Source organism: Microcaecilia unicolor, chromosome 1 (assembly GCF_901765095.1).
Source record: "Microcaecilia unicolor chromosome 1, aMicUni1.1, whole genome shotgun sequence".
NCBI classification, from domain to species: domain Eukaryota; kingdom Metazoa; phylum Chordata; class Amphibia; order Gymnophiona; family Siphonopidae; genus Microcaecilia; species Microcaecilia unicolor.
The window spans coordinates 75,251,555-75,276,005 of NC_044031.1; the positions used below are offsets into that span (position 1 = coordinate 75,251,555).

Below are 24,451 nucleotides of genomic sequence, written 5' to 3' on the forward strand. Positions count from 1 at the left end.
TGACATTTAATGTCAGCAAGTGTAAAGTGATGCATGTGGGAAAGAGGAACCAGAATTATAGCTATGTCATGCAAGGTTTCACGTTAGGAGCCACAAACCAAGAAAGGGATCTAGGTGTCATCGTTGATGACACATTGAAACCTTCTGCTCAGTGTGCTGCTGCAGCTAAGAAAGCAAATAGAATGTTAGGTATTATTAGGAAAGGAATGGAAAACAAAAATTAGGAAGTTAATGGTGCGACCGCATTTCGAATATTGTGTTCAATTCTGGTCGCCGCATCTCAAAAAAGATATAGTGGAATTAGAAAAAGTGCAGAGAAGAGTGACGAAAATGCTAAAGGGGATTTGACGACTTCCCTATGAGGAAAGGCTAAAGCAGCTACGGCTCTTCAGCTTGGAGAAAAAGCGGCTGAGGGGAGATATGATAGAGGTCTATAAAATTATGAGTGGAGTTGAACAGGTAGATGTGAAGCGTCTGTTTATGCTTTCCAAAAATACTAGGCATAAGGGGCATGCGATGAAGCTACAAAGTAGTAAATTTAAAACGAATCGGAGAAACTTTTTCTTTATTCAACATTTAATTAAACTCTGGAATTCGTTGTCGGAGAATGTGGTAAAGGCGGTTAGCTTAACAAAATTTTTAAAAGGTTTGGATGGCTTCCTAAAGGAAAAGTCCACAGACCATTATTAAATTGGACTTGGGGAAAATCCTCTATTTCTGGGATAAGTAGTATAAAATGTTTTGTACTTTTTTTTTGATCTTGCCAGGTATATTGTTACCTGGATTGGCTACTGTTGGAAACAGGATGCTGGGCTTGATGGACCTTTGGTCTGTCCCAGTATGGCAATACTTATGTACTTATGTAATATCTTTAGTTGTAACCCATAGAGTGTTTTGTTGCAATAAGCCAGATGATATTCATAAAAGCTTGGAAAATTGAGGCCTCCCTGATCTTTCGTACCTTTCAGTCTCTTGAGAGTAATAGGAGGTTTATTAGCCCATTGGAATTTAGTTAGTAGTTTTTCAATGTTCCTATATGTGCTAGGTTTTAATAGTACAGGTAGTATGCTAAGAATATAGTTAATCTTAGGTGTTAACATTATTTTTATAGCTTCAAGTCTCCCCCACCAAGAGAGCCTTAATGGAGACCATTTTGTTGTCAACTCAGTCGTGTATTTTAATATTTTTTCAGAATTTAATTTTATTGTAACCACTATAGTAGGGCTAAAGAGTACACTAAGGTATTTTAGACCAGCAGGTGACCATTCAAAAATATATTGGGATATATCCCATTTAAGACTAGGAGAATTAAGGGGCATCATTTCAATTTTGTTTGCATTTAATTTATATCCAGAAAATTTAGAATATTTATCAATGGTATCCAAGATGTACGTATAGAAGAAGTGGTAGTGTAAAGTAAAACAAACCAAAAAGCACAAAGTAATACATCATCCGCATAGGCAGACACCTTAGCTGAGATGGATCCTATCATTGGAGGCACGTATGGCAATTAATAAGGGTTCAAGGACAATATTGAAAAGTAAGGGGGTTTGTGGGCAACCTTGCCTCGTGCTTCTTGTTGGGTGAAAGGATTCAGAATAAAGGCCATTCAAATATAATCTGGTGGTAGGGGCAGAATACAAGACTTTAATCATTTGAATGACTTCTTGGGAAAATCCAAACCAATGTAATGCATTAAACATAAATGGCCACTCAATGCGATCAAACGCTTTTTCCGTGTCTAATCCAATGGGCATATAAGGATCATTAGAGTATTGTGAGTATAGTAGCATGTTAGTAAATAATCTGGTGTTATCAGATGAGTGTCTGCCATGCATAAATCCAGTTTGGGTGGAATTAATTATTTTAGTAACAGTTACTGTAATCTATCAGCAATTATTTTGGCAAAACGTTTAGCATCTTGATTAATTTGAGATAGTGGTCTATAATTTTGAAATAAAGAGGGGTCCTAACCAGGTTTTAAAAGGATAATTACAGTGGCTTCTGTATAAGAGCCATGTAGATCACCAGATGTATTAAGATAGTTATAGAAGGAGCTGATTATTAGGGCTAATAAGTTTTGGAAAGCCAAATAAAACTCAAGACTCAGGCCATCTGGCCCAGATGTTTTTTTTTCTTTGCCATATTTTTTTGAAGTGGAAATTATAACCTCTTCTGTTATTGGAACAGATAGATGTGTATTATCATTTTCATCTATTGTTATTATGTTCATAGAATCACCTTCAGGAACAACTTCAGTAGTATACAAGGAGAACTAACATTTTTGGAATCTGTTTACAATATCTGATTTACATGTGAGTAAAACATCTTTATCATCTTTAATAGCCGAGATGTCATTTTTCCCCTATTTGGTTTTTAAACAGTTTGCCAGTTTTGAGCTAGCAAGGAATTGTAATGAAATTTTACAGAGTTCAATTTACCTAGCAGTGATATTTATGAAGGGCTGGATTTATGTAAACATTCTAGCTGTTTGATGTTTTGCTCAATTTCTTGAATTTCCTTGGAGGCAGTTTTTTTTTCTGATAAGCATTGAAGCCAATGATTATTCCCCTAATATACGCTTTAAAAGCATCCCATCTACTGATCCAGTCTGCGTCTTGTAAAGTATTGAATTGAAAAAATTCAGTTATAGCCTTGGACACATGTTCAATAAAGTTAGGGTTATTCAACAGACTTGGTTTGAATCTCCATGTAGTTTTGGACGTTTTTTGGCCTATGTCTGCAAGTTATAACATAACATGGGCATGATCTAACATCGTTATTGAACCCATATTGGATATATATATTTTAAGTATGAGGCAGGATTATATTAAAAAGTAATCTATCCTGGAATAAGAATTGTGAGAGGATGAATAAAAGGAATAGTCGTGGTCCTTGTCATGCGTTATCGCCAGACATTGCAAAATTTTAACTCTTCCATGGTATCTTTTAAAGTCAATCTTGCTTTAGTATCTTTGAAGGCAAAGGCAAATTTCTTATCTAGAGCTGGATCTAGAATCAAATTGAAATCACCACCTAATATAATAGGTTTATCTCCCTCTATAGAAATAATGTCTGCAATGGTATGAAAGAACTCAGGACAATCATTAATTAACATCAGAAGATTGTTATCTACTGTCACACTTTCACCCATCTTCCTATATCATCACTATCAGGTGTTAATAGTTTAATATCTGACCTTTTTCTAATTAGGATAACAAAACCATTTTTTTAACCATCAGCTGGTGAGTAGATGTGGGGTAGTGCTCAGTTTGTTCTTATTTTAAGCAATTCAAACGGAGATAAATGAGTCTCTTGAAAAAAAAAAAAACATAGGGATTCCAAGATGTGTTTTGTTTCCTGCAGAATTTCCAATCTATTTGATTCAAGGCCCTCCTTAACACAGAATGCTACCCCTCCACCAATTCGATCCACCCTATCACTACGATATAATTTGTACCCTGTCATGACATTGTCCCACAGGTTATTCTCCTTCCACCAGGTCTCAGAGATGCCTGTTATATCTAATTTTTCATTTAGTGCAATATATTCTAACGCTCCCATCTTATTTCTTAGGCTTCTGGCATTCGCATATAGACATTTCAAACTATGTTTGTTGTTCCTATTTACATCATGCTCAGTACTTGACAGTATTAAGTTGTAATCTTTTGTCTGATTTTTATTTTATTTAAGGACACCTCATCTACCATGGTCTCTTTTGCAACCTCACTATCGGGATACCCTATCTTCCCTGATTTGGTGATACCTTTGAAAGATACCTTATTCCGAACCATGTGCTTCTGAGCGACTGTCAGCCTTCCCCCAGTTTCTAGTTTAAAAGCTGCTCTATCTCCTTTTTAAATGCTGATGCCAGCAGCCTGGTCTCACCCTGGTTAAGGTGGAGCCCATCCTTTCGGAATAGGCTCCCCCTCCCCCAGAATGTTGCCCAGTTCCTAACAAATCTAAAACCCTTCTCCCTGCATTTGACCTTTACGGACATCTGCTTAAGCATTTCAAAGTCACTTAACCACATCCTCTGATGAAAATCATTGCGTGCAACTTAATGTGTTTTACTTTATTGCATATTCCTATGTTCAAGTAGAGTGTACTTTCATACTTGTATGCTTATTTTAAGCTATTGTTTGACGCTTCAATATTGTCTGTTACCCATTAAGCTTAGATGCATGAATGTAGTCTAGCATGCTTAGTTAAACATTTTAAGGATGTTATTACAACTGAGTAAATGCATTATTTGTTTAGCTAGTGTTTCAAGTTGCTCAGCTCCCCTTAGAGCTAAACCCTTGAAAAGCGAGGGAATGTAGGAGTAAAATCAGCTCTATAAAGCACTATGAAGTAATATATGTTTGTTCTTATATAATAAAGATATATGAGAAGATATATGAGAATATACTACATGGCAATATCCAACATCAATAAGCTGACTTTCATATGCAGACCCAGACGTTCCATCTCTAAAGCCTCGACCTTGCATACAGACAAGACTGATGACAAAATTCTGCTGACATCATGGCCAGATCAGCCAAGGACAGCGGAAGAAATGCTGTGGTTGGCAAAACTGCATATTGTTTACGAAATCCTGGCTCTTTATCAAAATGCCCCTCAATGTGGTGCCAGTGAGACAATAATGTGGTCCCTGAAGTCACAACAATGAAGATAACAATGTTATGTGCACATTATCCACAAGGACCCAATGTGCATCATCAGTACAGCTGCAGTCTGATTTCTCTATAAATAAGGGCTCTTATAAAAGATAGGGGGCTGCTGTATCAACATCCTGCCCAAGGAGAAAGCCTGTACCGGACCAGACTGACCATTCGAAGAACACTACTATCTAGAGGTCTGCATCAGGTTATACATGTGTCATGTACCTCTGTATTAATGCTCTGTGGGGATAGAACAGCCTGACTGCATTAGAATTACATCTAAGGTAAAGTGTGTTTTGTTTGAGCTATTTCTGTGATGAGATTGGCTTTGTCTTCATTCCTGCCGTTCTTATATATGCTGCTATTGTAAATAAAATATTTACACTGTTTTTTTTATAATACTTGGGTGTGGAGTTAGTTCTTTTCTATTATTTGGGCGCAGTGGGCTTGAATCTAAGGATAAAAAGGAACACATTTGCTTCTGACACTTCACACACTAACGTTAGTCTTGTTTGGGACTCATTTCTTTCAGAATTAATACTAAGAGGCATATTTTCAAAGCACTTAGCCTTCCAAAGTTCCATAGAAACCTATGGAACTTTGGAAGGCTAAGTGCTTTGAAAATATGCCTCAAAGTGTCAGGTATCCCAATAACACCTCAAAAATGTGTTATCTATATTGCGTCTACAAGCAGCATTTAACTTTCAAAAGGGTGACTACAATAAAAATAGGAAAATGGTTAAAAAGAAGCTAAAAGGAATGGCTGCAAAGGTTAGGACTTTAAATCAGGCATGGATGTTTAAAAATACCATCGTGGAAGCCCAGACCAGATGAGCAAATGAAAGGTGAAGTGAAAGAGGCTATTAGAGCTAAAAGAACAACCTTCAAAGAATGGGAAAAGGATCCGAATGAAGAAAATAAGAAGAAACATAAGCAGTGGCAAGCTAGATGCAAAGCAATATTAAAGAAGGCTAAATGAGAATATGAAGAAAAACTTATCGCAGAGGCAAAAACTCAAAGTAACAACTTTTTTCGGTCCATCAGAAGTAGAAAGTCTATGAGGGAATCTGTGCGACCATTAGATCATGAAGGAGTAAAAGGTGTATTCAAGGAGGAGAAGGCCATAGTGGAAATACTGAATGAATTCTTTGCTTTGGTCTTCTTGGAAGATAATGTAAGAGATCTACCTATACCAGAAAAGATTTTCAAGGGTGATGATCCAGAGGAAATGGAAGACATATTGAGCCAAATCGACAAGTTAGAGAGTGATAAATCACCTAGATCAGATGGTATACACCCCAGGGTACTGAAAAAATTCAAACATGAAATTGCTGATTTGCTGCTAGTGATCTGTAAGCTGTTGTTAAAATCGTCCCTAGTACCTGAAGATTGTGGGGTGGCCAATGTAATGCTGATTTTTAAAAAGTGTTCCAGGGGTGATCCGATAAATTACAGACCGGTAAAGCCTGACTTCAGTGCTGGGCAAAATAGTGGAAACTATTATAAAGAATTAAATTTCAGAACACAGAGACAAACATGATTTAATAGGACAGAGTCAGCATGGGTTCAGCCAAAGGAAGTCTTGTCTCACCAATTTGCTTCATTTCTTTGAAGGTGTGAATAAACATGTGGATAAAGGTGAGCTGGTTGATGTAGTGTATCTAGATTTTCAGAAAGCTTTTGACAAAAGTTCCTCATGAGAGATTCCTGAGAAAATGAAAAAGTCATGGGGTAGGAGGCAATGTCCTTTTGTGGATTAGGAATTGGTTATTGGACAGAAGACAGAGGGTAGGGTTAAATGGCCATTTTTCTAAATAGAGTGTGAATAGTGGAGTACCGCAGGGATCTGTACTGGGACAAGTGCTATTTGCCATGTATAAATGATCTGGAAATCGGAACAAGAGAGGTGATTAAATTTGTAGATGACACAAAACTATTCAAAGTTGTCAAAACACATTCAGACTGTGAAAAATTAAGGGAAGACCTTAGGCAGCTGGAAGAAAGGGCATCCAAATGGCAGATGACATTTAATGTGGACAAGTGCAAAGTGATACACATTGGGAAGAATAATTTGAATCATAGTTTCTGATGCTAGGGTCCATCTTAGGAGTCAGCTCCAAGAAAAAGATCTAGGTGTCACTGTAGACGATAAACTGAAATCTTCCGCCCAGTGTGCGGTGGTGGCCAAAACAGCAAACAGTATGCTAGGAATTATTAGGAAAGGGAAGGTAAATAAGACCAAGAATATTATAATGTCACTGTATCGCTCCATGGTGCGACTTCACCTTGAGTACTGCATTCAATTCTGGTTGCCATATCTCAAAAAAGATATAGTGGAATTAAAAAAGGTTCAAAGAAGATCGACCAAAATGATAAAGGGGATGGTACTCCTCTCATATGAAGAAAGGCTAAAGAGGTTAGGGCTCTTCAGCTTGGGAAAGAGACAGCTGAGGGGCGAAATGATTGAGGTCTATAAAATCTTGAATGGTGTAGAACGGATAAAAGTGAATCGATATTTCACTCTTTCAAAAAGTACAAAGAGCAGGGGACACTCGATGACATTACAAAACTGGAGAAAATGTTTTTTCATTCAAAGAATAGTTAAGCTCTCAAACTCGTTGCTGGAGGATGCAGTGGCTAGCATATCTGGGTTTTAAAAAAAAAGGTTTGGACAAATTCCTGGAGAAAAAGTCCACAGTCTACTACTGAGATAGACATGGGAAAAGCCACTGCTTGCCCTAGGATTGGAAGCATGGCATGTTGCTACTATTGGATTTCTGCCAGGTACTTGTGACCCGGATTGGCCACGGTTGGAAGCAGGAAACTGGGCTAGATGGACCACTGGTCTGAATCAATATGGCTATTCTTTTGTTCTTAAATTAGGAACTTAAATCCTTTCAATACTGGGCTCCTTAATTCTTCATCCAGAAAGATTCAAATCAGCTCAATTTTTGTGATTGGACTCAGGTGTGGACCTATTTAACTTATGTTTTGATTTTCTTTTAAAGGAAACAGATCTAATTTGGGCTTGTAGGCATGCTGTGACTAAGGGTGTAAAGACTTATAGAATCAAAATTATTTGGTTTCCTCCTCTTAATTATTGAATATTTCTATAGTTCTTTTACGCTGTAATAGAGTATGTTGTGTAGATTAGTGAAACAAATGCTTATTTTAATGCACACTGAACTGTAACTTTTAGACAGCAGAATGTAAAAAACGTACATGGTATGAAGACGTTTGCAAAGTGCTACAAATCTGGACAAATATCTTGGTAATTGCACCCAAGTACAATTCTATATTGCATCGTAATTTGTCATTTACCTTATTCTTTTCCTGTGTTCCATCAGGACTTATTCGGAATGACCCTACTTCAGTGGTCTTCTTTGGGTTCACTTTCTTAATTTCATACAGCAGTTCATCTACTAATGCCCTGCAGGCTAAAGCAAAATAGAAAATATTAGCAAAAGGTAGCCCATGAGATCAGAATGAATGTGAAACAAGTCCTTTTCGTATGATAAGATTCATATACATATTCATACAATAGCCATTTAATAATTTTTGAGACTATGACATGTATGCCAGTGGTCCCTAAAGCTGTCCTGGAGGACATCCAGTCAGTTGGATTTTCAGTGCATGCAATCTCTCTCATGCATATTAATTACAGATATCCTGAAAATCCAACCAGCTAAAGCTCTACCTGACAGTTCTAGGACATATTGGTGGTAATTCTATAAGGAGCCAATTAAAGGTTAGGTGGCATGTATACACATAAATGCCAGTTTTGAGCCTAGCGCACAACATTTGTAAGTGGGTGTCTGTATGGGTGGAACAAAGCATGAGCCCACTGCACATTTACACACACAGGACTAGATTATATATAATGCCTAAACATCGAGCACCAAAATGAAATACGCCTAAGCCTATTCTTTAAAGTATGCCTTAATTTAGGAATACTTTAAAGAATATGCCTAAATTTCCATGCAGTTTATAGAATATGCCAAGCGGCCATGACAGTGCCCAACTCTAGGCGCAGCTATTTACGCCAAGTACAACTTGGTGTAAATAGAGGCGACAAAGTTAGGCACAGAGCAGGTATATTCTATAACCCTATGCATAGTTTTCTGGAATACCCGCAAACTGCCCATTCCATGCCCATAGCCATGTCCCTTTTTGGCAGCGAGGATTAGAATTCACACACACCGCTTTATAGAATACGTTTAGCGGGTAGTGCATGTAAATTCTAATTAATGCCAATTAGTGCTAATTGCTTGTTAACATCCAATTATCAGCGCTGATTAGCTTGATAACTAATCAAGTTATGCGCATTGTTATGGAAATCCGCACAGAAATCTTGGTTCCATATATAGAATCCCGGGGATAATTTATAGAATACTTTAAGTGTAAGTGTTTATCTTCAAAAAAGAGGCACAATAAACTCTCTCAGGAAGGTGTCTCCAAGTGACTATATTCTGAAAAGTACCATGACAGGAGTGAACCTTACTCATATCTCAAACCCTAAAATATATTGAAGATTTAAAAAGGATGTGCACGGCAAAACAAATTTTCACTTTGGTTGCTTTTCGGATTTCATAAACTGTACTTCTTTCAAGTTCATTAAAGTCAAAGAGAAAAGCAATCTTGTACTTTAAACCTTGTTTAAAACGTGATGGCACACATCTGCACACAGGCAAAACACTCTTAAGGCATCCAGAGTGGCATGAAGATCTCAATGCAACAAAACAATGGGAAAAAGGCAGTAACTATGGCATAAAGCAGCATTTCTCAAGTCAGTCCTGAAATATACCCTTGCTCGTCAGGTTTTTAGGATATCCACAATGAATATACATGAGATTGATTTGCATACATTGTAAACAAATCTCTTTCATGCATATTCATTGTTGATATCCTGAAAACCACACTGGGAAGGGGGTATTCCAGGACTGACTTGGGAAACACTGGCATAAAGACTCCAAGCCACTGTGAGATGGAGTGGAATAAAGACCTCAAGGCATGAAGACAGAGGCAAAACAGCACCAGCACCGGCAGGAAGACCTACTGCCCCCAGAAGAATGGTAAATCAGAACCATCGTTAATAGGAACACACCAAATGCTCTTGGTGTAGGGCCAAAAAGCACCAAGAGGGTTAAGTCAGTTGGAGTTTTATGGGAAAATAAGGCCATACGAAGGAGTATCTGAGTGAACTGCAGAAAGGAAGCCCCTGAGTTGGTCATGATAATGGCAGAGCTTTGCAATTCCGTATTCTTCAATGGGCTGTACACATGACACTAAAGAACATAAAATATTCTATTTCACAACTCAACCTCCAACAACTGAGGCAGACTGGATCTTTTATATGGAAATTTCAACCACAGAGAGCATGACTGAAGAGTTAACACTTTAAGAAAAAGTTTGTATTAAAATAGATGTCTTGTACTTCTCCAATGGGGATCTGTAGAATACAGATATTAAAATTAATCATGTTATGAAGGATTATTATACTCAGTTATATTCGCTCCCAGATCCTCCACCACTGGAAAGCTCTATGTATCTGTTTGGTATGGACCTTCCAAGGTTGGATCTAGGCAGTGTGAACATGGTAAATACCCCTTTTGGGGAGGAGGAGGTAGCCAGGGCTATACAGAGGAGCACCTTGGAAAGGCCCCTGGGCCTGATGGGTTAGAGAGGGGAATTCTATAAGATGATGAGAACTGAGGTTGTTTCCCCACTGACATCTATGTTCAATTTCATAGTGGAAGAAGGACAATTGCCAGAGTCGTTACAGCTAGCCCAGATAATTGTTCTGCCAAAACCAGGTTGCAACTTGAAGAAAATGGAACCCTACAGACCAATTTCATTGCTCAATTATGAAGCCAAATTATTTACCAAAGTCTTAGCAAATCATCTGTCCCATGTTTTTCCAGACATGAAAGGGGAATGTCAAGTGGGTTTTGTGCAAGGCCTTAATACCACAAAGAACATGTGGAAGATTCTTACCACTTTGGAGTTGGTATATAATCAGTCCACCCCCTTCATGCTAATAAGTTTTGATGCCGAAAAGACTTTTGACTGGGTAGTGTGGGATTTTCTGTTTGGGATTTTAGACGCATATGGGATATGTGGATTTTTCTAGGACGCAATTCATGCTTTATATACTCTTCCTGAGGTTCAGGTGTGGGTAAATGGATTGCTTTCCCTCCCTTCTCCATTGAGTTACAAGACAGGGCTGCCTGTCAGTTTGTTCTTACATTGGACCCCTTGATTCGAGACATTTAAGGCCTCATGCTAGGCACAGATACTTTTAAAATAGTGGCCTTCACTAATCACTTACTGGCTCATGTGTAAATCCACCTGCCTCAGTTGCTGCACTGTTAAAATTTATGACCGAGTATGGGAATTTTTCAGACTTTGAGCTAAATCTGGAGAAATCAGAGGCCATGCAGAGAGAAGGGGGTACATAAGTACATAAGTAGTGCCATACTGGGAAAGACCAAAGGTCCATCTAGCCCAGCATCCTGTCACCGACAGTGGCCAATCCAGGTCAAGGGCACCTGGCACGCTCCCCAAACGTAAAAACATTCCAGACAAGTTATACCTAAAAATGCGGAATTTTTCCAAGTCCATTTAATAGCGGTCTATGGACTTGTCCTTTAGGAATCTATCTAACCCCTTTTTAAACTCCGTCAAGCTAACCGCCCGTACCACGTTCTCCGGCAACGAATTCCAGAGTCTAATTACACGTTGGGTGAAGAAAAATTTTCTCCGATTCGTTTTAAATTTACCACACTGTAGCTTCAACTCATGCCCTCTAGTCCTAGTATTTTTGGATAGCGTGAACAGTCGCTTCACATCCACCCGATCCATTCCACTCATTATTTTATACACTTCTATCATATCTCCCCTCAGCCGTCTCTTCTCCAAGCTGAAAAGCCCTAGCCTTCTCAGCCTCTCTTCAAAGGAAAGTCGTCCCATCTCCACTATCATTTTCGTCGCCCTTCGCTGTACCTTTTCCAATTCTACTATATCTTTTTTGAGATACGGAGACCAGTACTGAACACAATACTCCAGGTGCGGTCGCACCATGGAGCGATACAACGGCATTATAACATCTGCACACCTGGACTCCATACCCTTCCTAATAACACCCAACATTCTATTCGCTTTCCTAGCCGCAGCAGCACACTGAGCAGAAGGTTTTAGCGTATCATCGACGACGACACCCAGATCCCTTTCTTGATCCGTAACTCCTAACGCGGAACCTTGCAAGACGTAGCTATAATTCGGGTTCCTCTTACCTACATGCATCACTTTGCACTTGTCAACATTGAACTTCATCTGCCACTTGCACGCCCATTCTCCCAGTCTCGCAAGGTCCTCCTGTAATCGTTCACATTCCTCCTGCGACTTGACGACCCTAAATAATTTTGTGTCATCGGCGAATTTAATTACCTCACTAGTTATTCCCATCTCTAGGTCATTTATAAATACATTAAAAAGCAACGGACCCAGCACAGACCCCTGCGGGACCCCACTAACTACCCTCCTCCACTGAGAATACTGGCCACGCAATCCTACTCTCTGCTTCCTATCTTTCAACCAGTTCTTAATCCATAATAATACCCTACCTCCGATTCCATGACTCTGCAATTTCTTCAGGAGTCTTTCGTGCGGCACTTTGTCAAACGCCTTCTGAAAATCCAGATATACAATATCAACCGGCTCCCCATTGTCCACATGTTTGCTTACCCCCTCAAAAAAGGGGCATGGACCTTTCCCACTGAAGTGTGCAGGTAGATTTTTCTGCTATCTTGGGGTGTTGCTGTCTATGGAGCCATGGGATATATATTGTTTGAATGTGGACAGGACACTAAACTTCAGTTTGAAAAATGGAGCCATTTACCTTTATCATTAATGGGTAGGATTAATCCTTTTAAAATGGTGATTTTTCCTTGTTGGCTTTATGTCTTGGAAGCTCTACCAATTTATCTCTTCAGAAAAGATTATTAAATAGAATGTGTAGGAAGTTTTTTGGGGTGGGAAGAAATAAATAAAGAATAAGGAGTACCCTTTATGATATTTGGTCACAAGGGGGGGGGGGGGGGTGTCCTAGGTTTACCCTGTCTTAAGCAATATAATCAAGCCTGTTTACTGAGGCATCTTCAAGACAATCAGTATGATGGGAGCAGGCATTGTTAGCCCCATAACATTTAAATTTTCTTCTGCAGGCTCGGGCTGGGAGTTTGCCACTGATTTGCTGCAGTTTTCATTAGTTTGAATTACATTTAACCAGTTTCTAAGAAGCAAACCCTAAATAAATTATAAATTACACCAGTTAAAAGGATCATTATATTCATCTGATATCCCTAGTACTTCAAGAAGTTTTAATTAAACAACGCTATAATACTAAGATGCAGTCAGTAGTCCAGCAGCGAGAGGGGTGCTATCCAGTCTTTTCAATTGAGTGTCACATGTATGATTATCTTCCATTTGGTGAGATGCCACATGTGTATGTGTCACGGTTGTGCCCAGGTCCCTGGCTCACAGTCACCTCAGTCCCCAGGGTTTAGACCTGGGGAATGCTGCGAAGTGATGGTTTACCGTTTCCCATGTTCCGGAGGATATGCTGGTCCAGTCTGGATCTTCCAGCTCTCCAGATTGTTTTGGGAGTTTTTTGGAACCAAGCAGCACCCATACCTGGTGAACTCCCTTGTGACCTGCCTTTATTAACCACCTGGTAAGGTTCCTAGTTGCCTTGCAACAGTGTTCTTCAGAGGCGTTCCTCTGGTGTGAGTTGTTGCAGTGCCTTTGTGCTTTTCGTGTTGGTGACTTTACTCTGCTTGTTTTTTGGACTATTCTTCTGCCTGCCACCTGCCCAGACCCGGATTGTTTATTGGACTGTTCTTCTGCCTGCCGCCTGCCCAGACCCGGATTGTTTATTGGACTGTTCTTCTGCCTGCCGCCTGCCCAGACCTGGATTGTTTATTGGACTATTCTTCTGTCTACAGCCTGCTCTGACCCGGCGTGTTTCTGGATTGTTCGTTTGCCTGCTGTTTTTCCTGGAACCCAGCATGTTTCTAGTGTTCCTGATATTTGTCAGCCTGCTGCTGTGTCCTGCCTTGTCCTGCAAGTCCTACTGGCCGCCTGAAGCCCAGAGCTCAACTCTTGGTGAAAGGTGGCCAAGTGTAGGTGAAGCCTTGCTCCAGTCCACTGTGTTCCAGTTCCGGTCTGCCTTATCTGGTGTTGGGGTGATTCTCCTGCCGCTGCCGCTCCTCGGCAGTGGCCCAAGGGCTCACAAACCTAGGTTCCTGCTTTGAAAACGTGACAGTATGCTTGATGCAAAGAGCTCCTAGCTCTTAGAGAACGAGTCTGTACTCTTGAGGCTAGAGTAGCAGACTTGGAGGAGCTGAGGGAGACAGAGAGGTACATAGAGGAGGCCTACAGGGATGTTGTAGAGAAGTCCCACTTCCAATGTGGCAGCCCCTGTGCTCCATTGGAGGAGGGAGGCCTTCTAAAAGGATAGCATCACCCTGGCGGGGCTGGAAGTAATCCTATAGACTGGCCCAGCACACCAGGGAATGCAATATCCTCTCGCACAAAGGATGTGTCTCCAGGAGCTACTGCCCAGGTGGGAAGGGTTAGGATGGCTATTGTAGTTGGAGATTCCATTATTAGGCATGTAGATAGCTGGGTCGCTGGTGGACGCGAGGATCGTCTGGTCACTTGCCTGCCTGCTGCGAAGGTGGCGGACCTCACGTGTCACCTAGATAGGATTTTAGATAGTGCTGGGGAGGAGACGGCTGTCTTGGTACACGTGGGTACCAAAGACAAAGGAAAATGTGGGATAGAGGTTCTGGAAGCCAAATTTAGGCTCTTAGGTAGAAAACTCAAATCCAGAACACCTAGGGTAGCATTTTCTGAAGTGCTACCCATTCCACGTGCAGGGCCCAAGAGACAGGCAGAGCTCTGGAGTCTCAATGCATGGATGAGATGATGGTGCAGGGAGGAGGGTTTTAGATTTGTTAAGAACTGGGTAACATTCTGGGGAAGGGGGAGCCTATTCTGAAAGGATGGGCTCCACCTTAACCATGGTGGGACCAGGCTGCTGGCATCGGCATTTAAAAAGGAGATAGAGCAGCTTTAAACTAAAAACTGGGGAAGGCCGACAATCACTCAAAAGCGCATGGTTTGGAATAAGGTATCTTTCAAAGGTATCACCAAAACAGGGAAGATAGGATATCCCAATAGTGAGGTTGCAAAAGAGACCATAGTAGATGAGGTGTCCTTAAATAAAAATAAAAATCCGACAAAAGATTGCAAATTAATACTGTCAAGTACTGAGCATGATGTAAGGAACAACAAACATAGTTTGAAATGTTTATATGTGAATGCCAGAAGTCTAAGAAATAAGATGGGAGAGTTAGAATATATTGCACTAAATATCTTGCCTGCTTGTCCGACATTGCTGCTTGGATGACTCAACCCCATCTGAAGCTAAACATGACCAAAACTGAACTTCTAATTTTTCCCCCTAAGCCCACCTCCCCTCTTCCCCCTTTCTCTATCTCTGTTAATGGCTCTCACATCCTCCCTGTCTCTTCAGCTCGTAACCTTGGAGTCATCTTTGATTCCTCTCTCTCCTTCTCTGCACATATTCAACAGATTGCAAAAACCTGTCGTTTCTTTACCAACAACATTAGCAAAATCCTCGCCTTCCTTTCTGATTACGCTACCAGAACCCTTATCCACACCCTTGTCACCTCTCGTTTGGAGTATTGCAATTTACTTCTCACTGGTCTTCCGCTCAGCCATCTCGCTCCTCTCCAATCTGTTCAAAATTCTGCGGCACGACTTATTTTCCACCAGAATCGTTATACCCACACTAGCCCACTCCTCAAGTCACTTCACTGGCTCCCTGTCCGCTTCCGCATACAGTTTAAACTTCTCTTACTGACCTTTAAGTGCATCCACTCTGCAACCCCCCATTACCTCTCCGCTCTCATCTCTCCCTACATTCCTTCCCGTGAACTCCGCTCACTGGACATATCTCTCTTGTTGTCCCCCTTCTCCTCTACTGCTAACTCCAGGCTTCGTTCCTTTTCTCTCGTGACACCTTATGCCTGGAATCGACTTCCTGGACCTATACGTCTAGCTCCATCTCTACCTGTTTTCAAATCCATGCTAAGTAGATGAGTGTGGTAGCCGTGTTAGTCCACTCTTAAGGTTATCAATAGAAATCAAACAAAATAAAACATGGAAAAGAAAATAAGATGATACCTTTTTTATTGGACATAACTTAATACATTTCTTGATTAGCTTTCGAAGGTTGCCCTTCTTCGTCAAGATCGGAAATAAGCAAATGTGCTAGCTGATAGTGTATATAAGTGAAAACATTCAAGCATTACTATGACAGTCTGACAGGGTGGGAGGATGGGGGTGGGTAGGAGGTATGCATGGGGACATCAAAGCATATCATTGATATTCTAACAGGATGGGTGTGGATAGGTGAGGGGTGGGGTGATCAACAGAGACATACAGCTTTATGGTTTATAATGGGCCAGTAGGTGGTGCATGTTTATGCTTGAAGCTGTTATGGAGAAAAGAACTGCAGCGATGTGGGCACCTTTTTTTTTTTTTAATTTGTTATTCTGGGCTCTGATTGGTCCAGGTGCTCAATTTCCTCTAGAATTTACTGGCTTTTGCTCCAGTCTTAGCCAGGAAGAAAAGAGAGTAGGCTCCCTTTGCTGAGGCTCAGAGAACAGTTATATAACCTGATCTTCCCAGGTACTAATTAGTTAGTATACAAATATTTAGTGTTATAATTGATCCATATTTCAGTTGCCTGTTATTGATTTGCTGATTGCACTTTTTGTTTCACTGTTCAAGTTCTGACAATAAACCTAATTAGTTTGTTGACTCTGCCTTTATGGACTAATAAAGAATCCTGGTGGTTTGTGTGTTGAGTCTGTGAGTGCTTTCTGGGAACTGTGGGACCACTGAGAGTGTGGCCTCCAGTAACCTAGAAATCACTGGGGATAATTTGGGAGCAGGAGACTCACCCAGAGGCAATTAAGACCCAGTCGGTGAGAGGAGGGTGCTAGTATAGAGCACAAGCAGCAGGTGGGCCTAAGCTGTCCTGGGGATAACCCCAGGTAGGTGGCTAGGCATTTCATGATAGCAACATTAATATATGAAGTATCCTTATCTGAGGCAGAGAAGTTAGTCAGCTGTGTATACTGTCACGTCATCAGTGATATCTTGTTTTCTTTTTTCATAATGGCTCAAAGCAAATGCCTAGCTTTTTCTGCTCTGGAGTTTTATTTTCACTCCGACAGCGTTCTCAGCATGCACTGGACTATAGGCACGCTAACATTTTTAGCATGTGCTAACACTAATTGTTAGCATGCTGAAAATGCTAGCATGCCTTAGTAAACAGGACCCTAAGGCATTTGCTTTTATTATATGGCAAGTTTGTTTTTTCACTCCAAGTTTAACAAGGTGATACATCACCATTATTTATTTGTAGTTCTTTATTTTGATTTTTCACTTTAATTTTTAGAACATTTACTCTGATATTAGAAGATGTGCTTTGGTAAGCTGTGTATAGTGCTATGCAGTTGGTTTTATATGAGACACTGTTGCGGGCATTCACTGGACACAGAGGATTCATCGTTTTTCTGCACATTTTTTTTAGTATTTTACACACTATGATTGAATAGACACTTTTGCTAAGATTTGTTTTCAATGACATCTATGGCACATTGTCTTTCACTGATAAAACTGAGCGCATTTTCACATATTTAATTTCATCAATTGATTGATACCATCCGTTCATTCATATTGTTTTTATTTCTATTTTTAACTTAGCCAAGTTAGTGGCAGATTTGCAACTGTCTAAGGCCTTTGTGGTAAGCTAAGTAGTATTATCTCTTGGTTGATTGATACCACCTTTTTACAGCCCCTTTCAGAGGCAGATAAGTACATAAGTATTGCCATACTGGGAAAGACCAAAGGTCCATCGAGCCCAGCATCCTGTTTCCCACAGTGGCCAATCCAGGTCACAAATACCCGGCAAGATCCCAAAAATGTACAAAACATTTTATACTGCTTATCCTAGAAATAGTGGATTTTCCCCAAGTCCATTTAATAACAGTCTATGGACTTTTCCTTTAGGAAGCCATCCAAACCTTTTTTAAACTCCGCTAAGCTAACTGCATTTACCACATTCTCTGGCAACAAATTCCAGAGTTTAATTACACGTTGAGTGAAGAAAAATTTTCTCCGTTTCATTTTAAATTTACTACATTGTAGCTTCATCTGCAACTGCTTTACACAGAATTCTGTGGTAAGCTAAGCAGCATTATCTTTTGGTTGATTTATGCTATTTTTTCATAGTGTCTTCATTTTTAACCTGGCCCTTTTAGTGGCAGATCTGTAATTGCTTTATAAAGAATTCTACAACCTCTTGCAGTAAGCTAGGCAGCATTATTTCACGGTGCTTTATATATGTCTCCTCTTGTTCACTTTTATTTATGACAGTATTTTGTTTTAGTAGTTTTAGTCATTTATGTTTAATTTATTGATTGTTCAATATTTATTATGTTTAGTATCACTATGGAAATGTTATATGTTTTATATACCATGGGTGCAACCAGGGCTGCAGAGAGACTGAGCCAGGCCCCCCCAATCACCACTCAGGTAGCCGGCACCGCAGTCCCCAGTCTCCACCCACCCACCCCCATCGACAGCCCCCCTCCGTCCGCCACCGGGCCCCCTGCGTTCAAATCGGCAGCGCCTCACCTCCATGTGAAAGCGCAGCGGCAGATCGCCTCCCTTCGGGCCTCTCCCTCCCTCACGGAAACAGGAAGTTACATCAGACGAGGGTGGGACAAGGGAGGGAAGGCCCGAAGGGAGGCAATCTGCCGCTGCAGTTTCACATGGAGGTGAGGCGCTGCCGATTTGTATGCAGGGGGCCCGGTGGTGGATGGAGAGCAGCTGTCGATGGAATCGAGGGTGGGTGAGTGAGACCAGGGACTGCGGCTCCGGGCCCCCCTTGGAGACCCGGGGAATTTTGTCTCCTCTGCCTCCCCTCTCGGCGGCCCTAGGTGCAACTACTAAGAATGCACTTTTATATATTATATATCTTAAGGATGTTTAAATATGTACCTAATATATGTGTTCCTTAGGGTTGATTGTTATAATTCATTTTTAATTTTGTACATTTTTTCATTGATTTTTTTTGTATCGTACCAGATCGTACAGGTGAAGTCGCCAAAACACGGCCCATGTTTGGCCTTTCTAATAAAGAATTTCCCATTGTCCTGCTCCTGAAGGTCTTTGTGCTTTTTGTTTTGCTACATCCACTAAAAGAGCCAAACCGAGGAAGCAAGATAAATAAAACCCAAATTTACTGTCCAAAAATAAAATCAGATATAGTCATACTTAATCAGACCACACAGAACCGTGTTACGGCAATCCAATGCCTGCTTCATGAGTTGGTATATCTGATATGTGGTTGAAGTAAATTTGTTCAAACGCTGGGACTCTACCTATATCTTCACATAAAACTCTGAAAAATGCAAATTCCAATGCAGTGTAACTGGTTCAGTATCAAGTCTGATATAGAGTGACTATATCCAATTTATTTTTTGACAATAAATTTGTATTTTATTTACCTTGCTCTCTGGCTTTGGTTCCTTTAATAGATGACCACACTGGTCCTTCCCTACTCGTTTTCTTCTGGTATTTGAATTTGTAGGAAATTTGCCTTTTTGTCTGCATCCAGAGTCTGCTGGCCAGTTCTTACCCACAATCACATTCCGCTGAGGCTTCTCCAACATATGCTTCCAAATGTTTGTTCAAAGGAGGTTCACCTTCTCCTTACAGGTACACTTGTACATCTAAGATTTGATACCAGCAAATCCCGTTATCCCAGAAACCATGCAACTGGTGCAGGAGCCGACGAGAGAAGGAAAAATTCTAGACTTGGTCCTTAGTGGAGCGCATGATCTGGTGAGGGACGTTATGGTACTGGGGCCGCTTGATAACAGTGACCATAATATGATCAGTTTTGATATTGACCTTGAAGTAACTGTACACAGAAAGTCAAATACGTTAGCATTTAACTTTAAAAAAGGAGACTATGATAAAATGAGAAGAACGGTAAAAAAAAAACTTAGGGGGGCAACTGAGAGAGTAAAAACTGTACAACAGGCGTGGACGCTGTTCAAAAATACCATCCTGGAGGCCCAGGCCATACATATTCTGCGAATTAGAAAAGAAAGACGGAACTCCAAAAGACAGCCGGCCTGGTTGAAAAGTGAGGTGAAGAAAGCTATTAGGGCTAAAAGAAACGCCTTCAGAAAATGGAAGAAGGAACCGTCTGAAAATAACAAAAAGCAGCATAAGGAGTGTCAAAGCAAATGCAAGGCACAGATAAAGAAGGCCAAGAGGGATTACGAAAAAAAGATAGCATTAGAGGCAAAAAATCATATTAAAAAATGTTTTCGGTATATTAAAAGCAGGAAGCCGGCAAAAGAATCGGTTGGGCCGCTGGATGACCGAGGGGTAAAAGGGGCGATCAAGGAAGACAAAGACGTAGCGGAGAGACTGAATGAATTCTTTGCTTCGGTCTTCACCGAGGAAGATTTGGGTGGGATACCGGTGTCGGAAATGGTATTTCAAGCGGACGAGTCGGAGAAACTTACTGACTTCACGGTAAACCTGGAGGACGTAATGGGGCAGTTTGGCAAACTGAAGAGTAGCAAATCTCCTGGACCGGATGGTATTCATCCTAGAGTACTGATAGAACTGAAAAATGAACTTGCGGAGCTACTGCTAGTGATATGCAACTTATCCTTAAAATCAAGCGTGGTACCGGAAGATTGGAGGGTGGCCGATGTAACGCCCATTTTTTAAAAAGGCTCCAGGGGAGATCCGGGAAATTATAGACCGGTGAGTCTGACGTCGGTGCCGGGGAAAATGGTAGAGGCTATTATTAAAAACAAAATTACAGAGCACATCTGAGGACATGGATTACTGAGACCGAGTCAGCACGGCTTTTGTGTGGGGAAATCTTGCCTGACCAATTTACTTCAATTCTTTGAAGGAGTAAACAAACATGTGGACAAAGGGGAGCTGGTTGATATTGTGTATCTGGATTTTCAAAAGGCGTTTGACAAGGTACCTCATGAAAGGCTACAGAGGAAATTGGAGTGTCATGGGATAGGAGGAAATGTCCTATTGTGGATTAAAAACTGGTTGAAGGATAGGAAACAGAGAGTGGGGTTAAATGGGCAGTATTCACAATGGAGAAGGGTAGTTAGTGGGGTTCCTCAGGGGTCTGTGCTAGGACCGCTGCTTTTTAAAATATTTATAAATGATTTAGAGATGGGAGTAACTAGCGAGGTAATTAAATTTGCTGATGACACAAAGTTATTCAAAGTCGTTAAATCGCGACAGAATTGTGAAAAATTACAAGAGGACCTTACGAGACTGGGAGACTGGGCGGCTAAATGGCAGATGACGTTTAATGTGAGCAAGTGCAAGGTGATGCATGTGGGAAAAAAGAACCCGAATTATAGCTACATCATGCAAGGTTCCACGTTAGGAGTTACGGACCAAGAAAGGGATCTGGGTGTCGTCGTCGATAACACACTGAAACCTTCTGCTCAGTGTGCTGCTGCGGCTAGGAAAGCGAATAGAATGTTGGGTATTATTAGGAAAGGTATGGAAAACAGGTGTGAGGATGTTATAATGCCGTTGTATCGCTCCATGGTGCGACCACACCTTGAGTATTGTGTTCAATTCTGGTCGCCGCATCTCAAGAAAGATATAGTACAATTGGAAAAGGTGCAGCGGAGGGCGACTAAAATGATAGCGGGGATGGGACGACTTCCCTATGAAGAAAGACTAAGGAGGCTAGGGCTATTCAGCTTGGAGAAGAGACGGCTGAGGGGAGACATGATAGAGGTATATAAAATAATGAGTGGAGTGGAACAGGTGGATGTGAAGCGTCTGTTCACGCTTTCCAAAAATACTAGGACTAGGGGGCATGCGATTAAACTACAGTGTAGTAAATTTAAAACAAATCGGAGAAACATTTTCTTCACCCAACGTGTAATTAAACTCTGGAATTCATTGCCGGAAAATGTGGTGAAGGCGGTTAGCTTAGCAGAGTTTAAAAAGGGGTTGGACGGTTTCCTAAAGGATAAGTCCATAAACCGCTACTAAAAGGACTTGGAAAAATCCAAAATCCCAGGAATAACATGTATAGAATGTTTGTACGTTTGGGAAGCTTGCCAGGTGCCCTTGGCCTGGATTGGCCGCTGTCGTGGACAAGATGCTGGGCTCGATGGACCCTTGGTCTTTTCCCAGTATGGCATTACTTATGTACTTATGCCACCATGGGTGGCCCAGGTTAACAGGTTTTGCTACTATCGGATCTTAGATGTGCAAGTTTACCTGTAAGGAGAAGATAAGCCTTTTTCGAGCAAATGTTTGGAACTGTGAGTCTGAGAAGCCTCAATGGGATTTGACTGTGGGTAGGAACTGTTGAAGGGCTACCACAAAAGTGGAGGAACGTAGAACACTACAGAGAGTAGATGCTGAATGGTGGAGTACTGTGATCAACAGGACACTTTCAGAAGGAAATGCATGGACAAGATGTTATCAACACAAGTTTATTGCATAAAAGGACACAGTACACTGTTTCAGCAACAATGCCTGCCTCAGGAGTCTAAAAACATATTTAACATTATAACATTGTTAAAACACAAGACCCCCTTCTAAACACCCCCTTAAATTATACCCATATATATTAAATTATCCTCTAAGATATCTAAATATTAACGTCATTAAACTTTAGCTAATGATGTATGCGCAATGGATATTTTTGAATTTGGAGACATGCCTTGATTATAGACTATCCATCTCATTTTCGAAGGAGAAGGGCGGCCATCTTCCGACACAAATCGGGAGATGGGCGCCCTTCTCGCAAGGTCAGCCAAATCGGTATAATCGAAAGTCGATTTTGGCTGGCTTCAACTGCTTTCCGTCGCAGGGATGGCCAAAGTTCAAGGGGGCGTGCCGGCAGTGTACCGAAGGCGGGACGGGGGCGTGGTTAAGAGATGGTCGTCCTTGGCCGATAATGGGAAAAAAGGAGGGCAGCCCTGATGAGCATTTGGTCGATTTTACTTGGTCCCTTTTTGTTCACGACCAAGCCTTGAAAAGGTGCCCGAACTGACCAGATGACCACCGAAGGGAATCGGGAATCACCTCCCCTTACTCCCCCAGTGGTCACCAACCCCCTTCCACCCAAAAAAACAAATTTAAAAACATTTTTTTTGCCAGCCTCAAATGTCATACCCAGCTCCATCACAGCACTATGCAGGTCCCTGGAGCAGTTTTTAGTGGGTACTGCAGTGCACTTCAGGCAGGCAGGCGGACCCAGGCTCATCCCCCCCCCCCTACCTGTTACACTTGTGGTGGTAAATGGGAGCCCTCCAAAACCCACACGAAACCCACTGCACCCCCATCTAGGTGCCCCCCGTTAAGGGCTATGGTAATGTTGTACAGTTGTGGGGAGTGGGTTTTGGGGAGCTCAGCACAGAAGGGAGTATGCACCTGGGAGCAATTTGTGAAGTCCACTGCAGTTCTCCCTAGGGTGCCCGGTTGGTGTCCTGGCATGTGAGGGGGACCAGTGCACTACAAATGCTGGCTCCTCCCACGACCAAATGGATTGGATTTGGCTGGTTTTGAGATGGCTGCCCTTAGTTTCCATTATGGGCGAAAACCGAGGGCGGCCATCTCTAAGGGTGGCCCAAATGTTGAGATTTTGCCGTCCCCGACCGTATTATCAAAATGAAAGATGGACGCCCATCTTGTTTCGATAATACGGTCGTGTACGCTTCTTTACGGGGCCGCCCTTATAGATGGGCGCCCCCATTCGATTATGCCCCTCTGTATTAGCTAATCCACTCATTTCCCACTGTTTTGTCAGCACAATTTACAGAAGAGAATACATTCCATACCTCTTTACCACATTTTGTGTGGAGGAGTGGCCTAGTGGTTAGGGTGGTGGACTTTGGTCCTGGGGAACTGAGGAACTGAGTTCGATTCCTAGCACAGGCAGCTCCTTGTGACTCTGGGCAAGTCACTTAACCCTCCACTGCCCGCCGCATTGAGCCTGCCATGAGTGGGAAAGCGCGGGATACAAATGTAACAAAAATAAATAAATTTTAATATTCTTTTTCCAAGTTTAGAGACTGCAATTTGCAGCTATGTGTCTAAAGTTGATCTTTCTTTTTTACATAATGTTACCGTATCCCTACAAGTTCATTTGTACAATTCATATTCACTTTTCAAGATCATTACATTCCCACAGTGTTTCCTATTTATTTTTGTCGATGTTCTTTCACATACATCAGACCCATAGTATTTATTCTCACTATCCTCATGCCCTGGTTCTTCCCTTTTTTACTTAGTTTTGTTTTTCATTTCGCCTCCATACTGTTCATTTTAGTCCGTTCTCTTACAGCACACACTCTCTTCCTGCATTTCCTCATGCACATGTGTGGCACCTATTTTTCGTGCCTTTTTCCAGTATAATTATTATCGTCTACACAGTGTTCATTCTCTCTTGGACTTTTGGCCGCAGAACCTCAAACCACTTTAGCTTATTGGATGAGCACCTTTCCAGCAGTCTTTTTAAAGGTAAGTTTCGTGGAGCTGCACCTTCGACCATTATATTTATTTCTGTTTCATCATAATTAAGCATCCCAGCACTTCTTTGT

The 24,451-nt window shown here is 41.3% G+C and overlaps 1 protein-coding gene across 4 annotated transcripts in view; it reads right to left on the reverse strand.

Moving 5' to 3' along the window:
- Positions 1-24,451, reverse strand: part of CNPY1 (canopy FGF signaling regulator 1) — a 177,382-nt gene that overhangs the window by 88,425 nt on the left and 64,506 nt on the right. For all 4 annotated transcript variants that reach the window (XM_030198508.1, XM_030198501.1, XM_030198492.1 and 1 more), the window contains exon 3: positions 7,986-8,101. In XM_030198508.1, the coding sequence (XP_030054368.1) occupies positions 7,986-8,101 (116 nt within the window). The remainder of the gene's footprint in view (positions 1-7,985; positions 8,102-24,451) is intronic.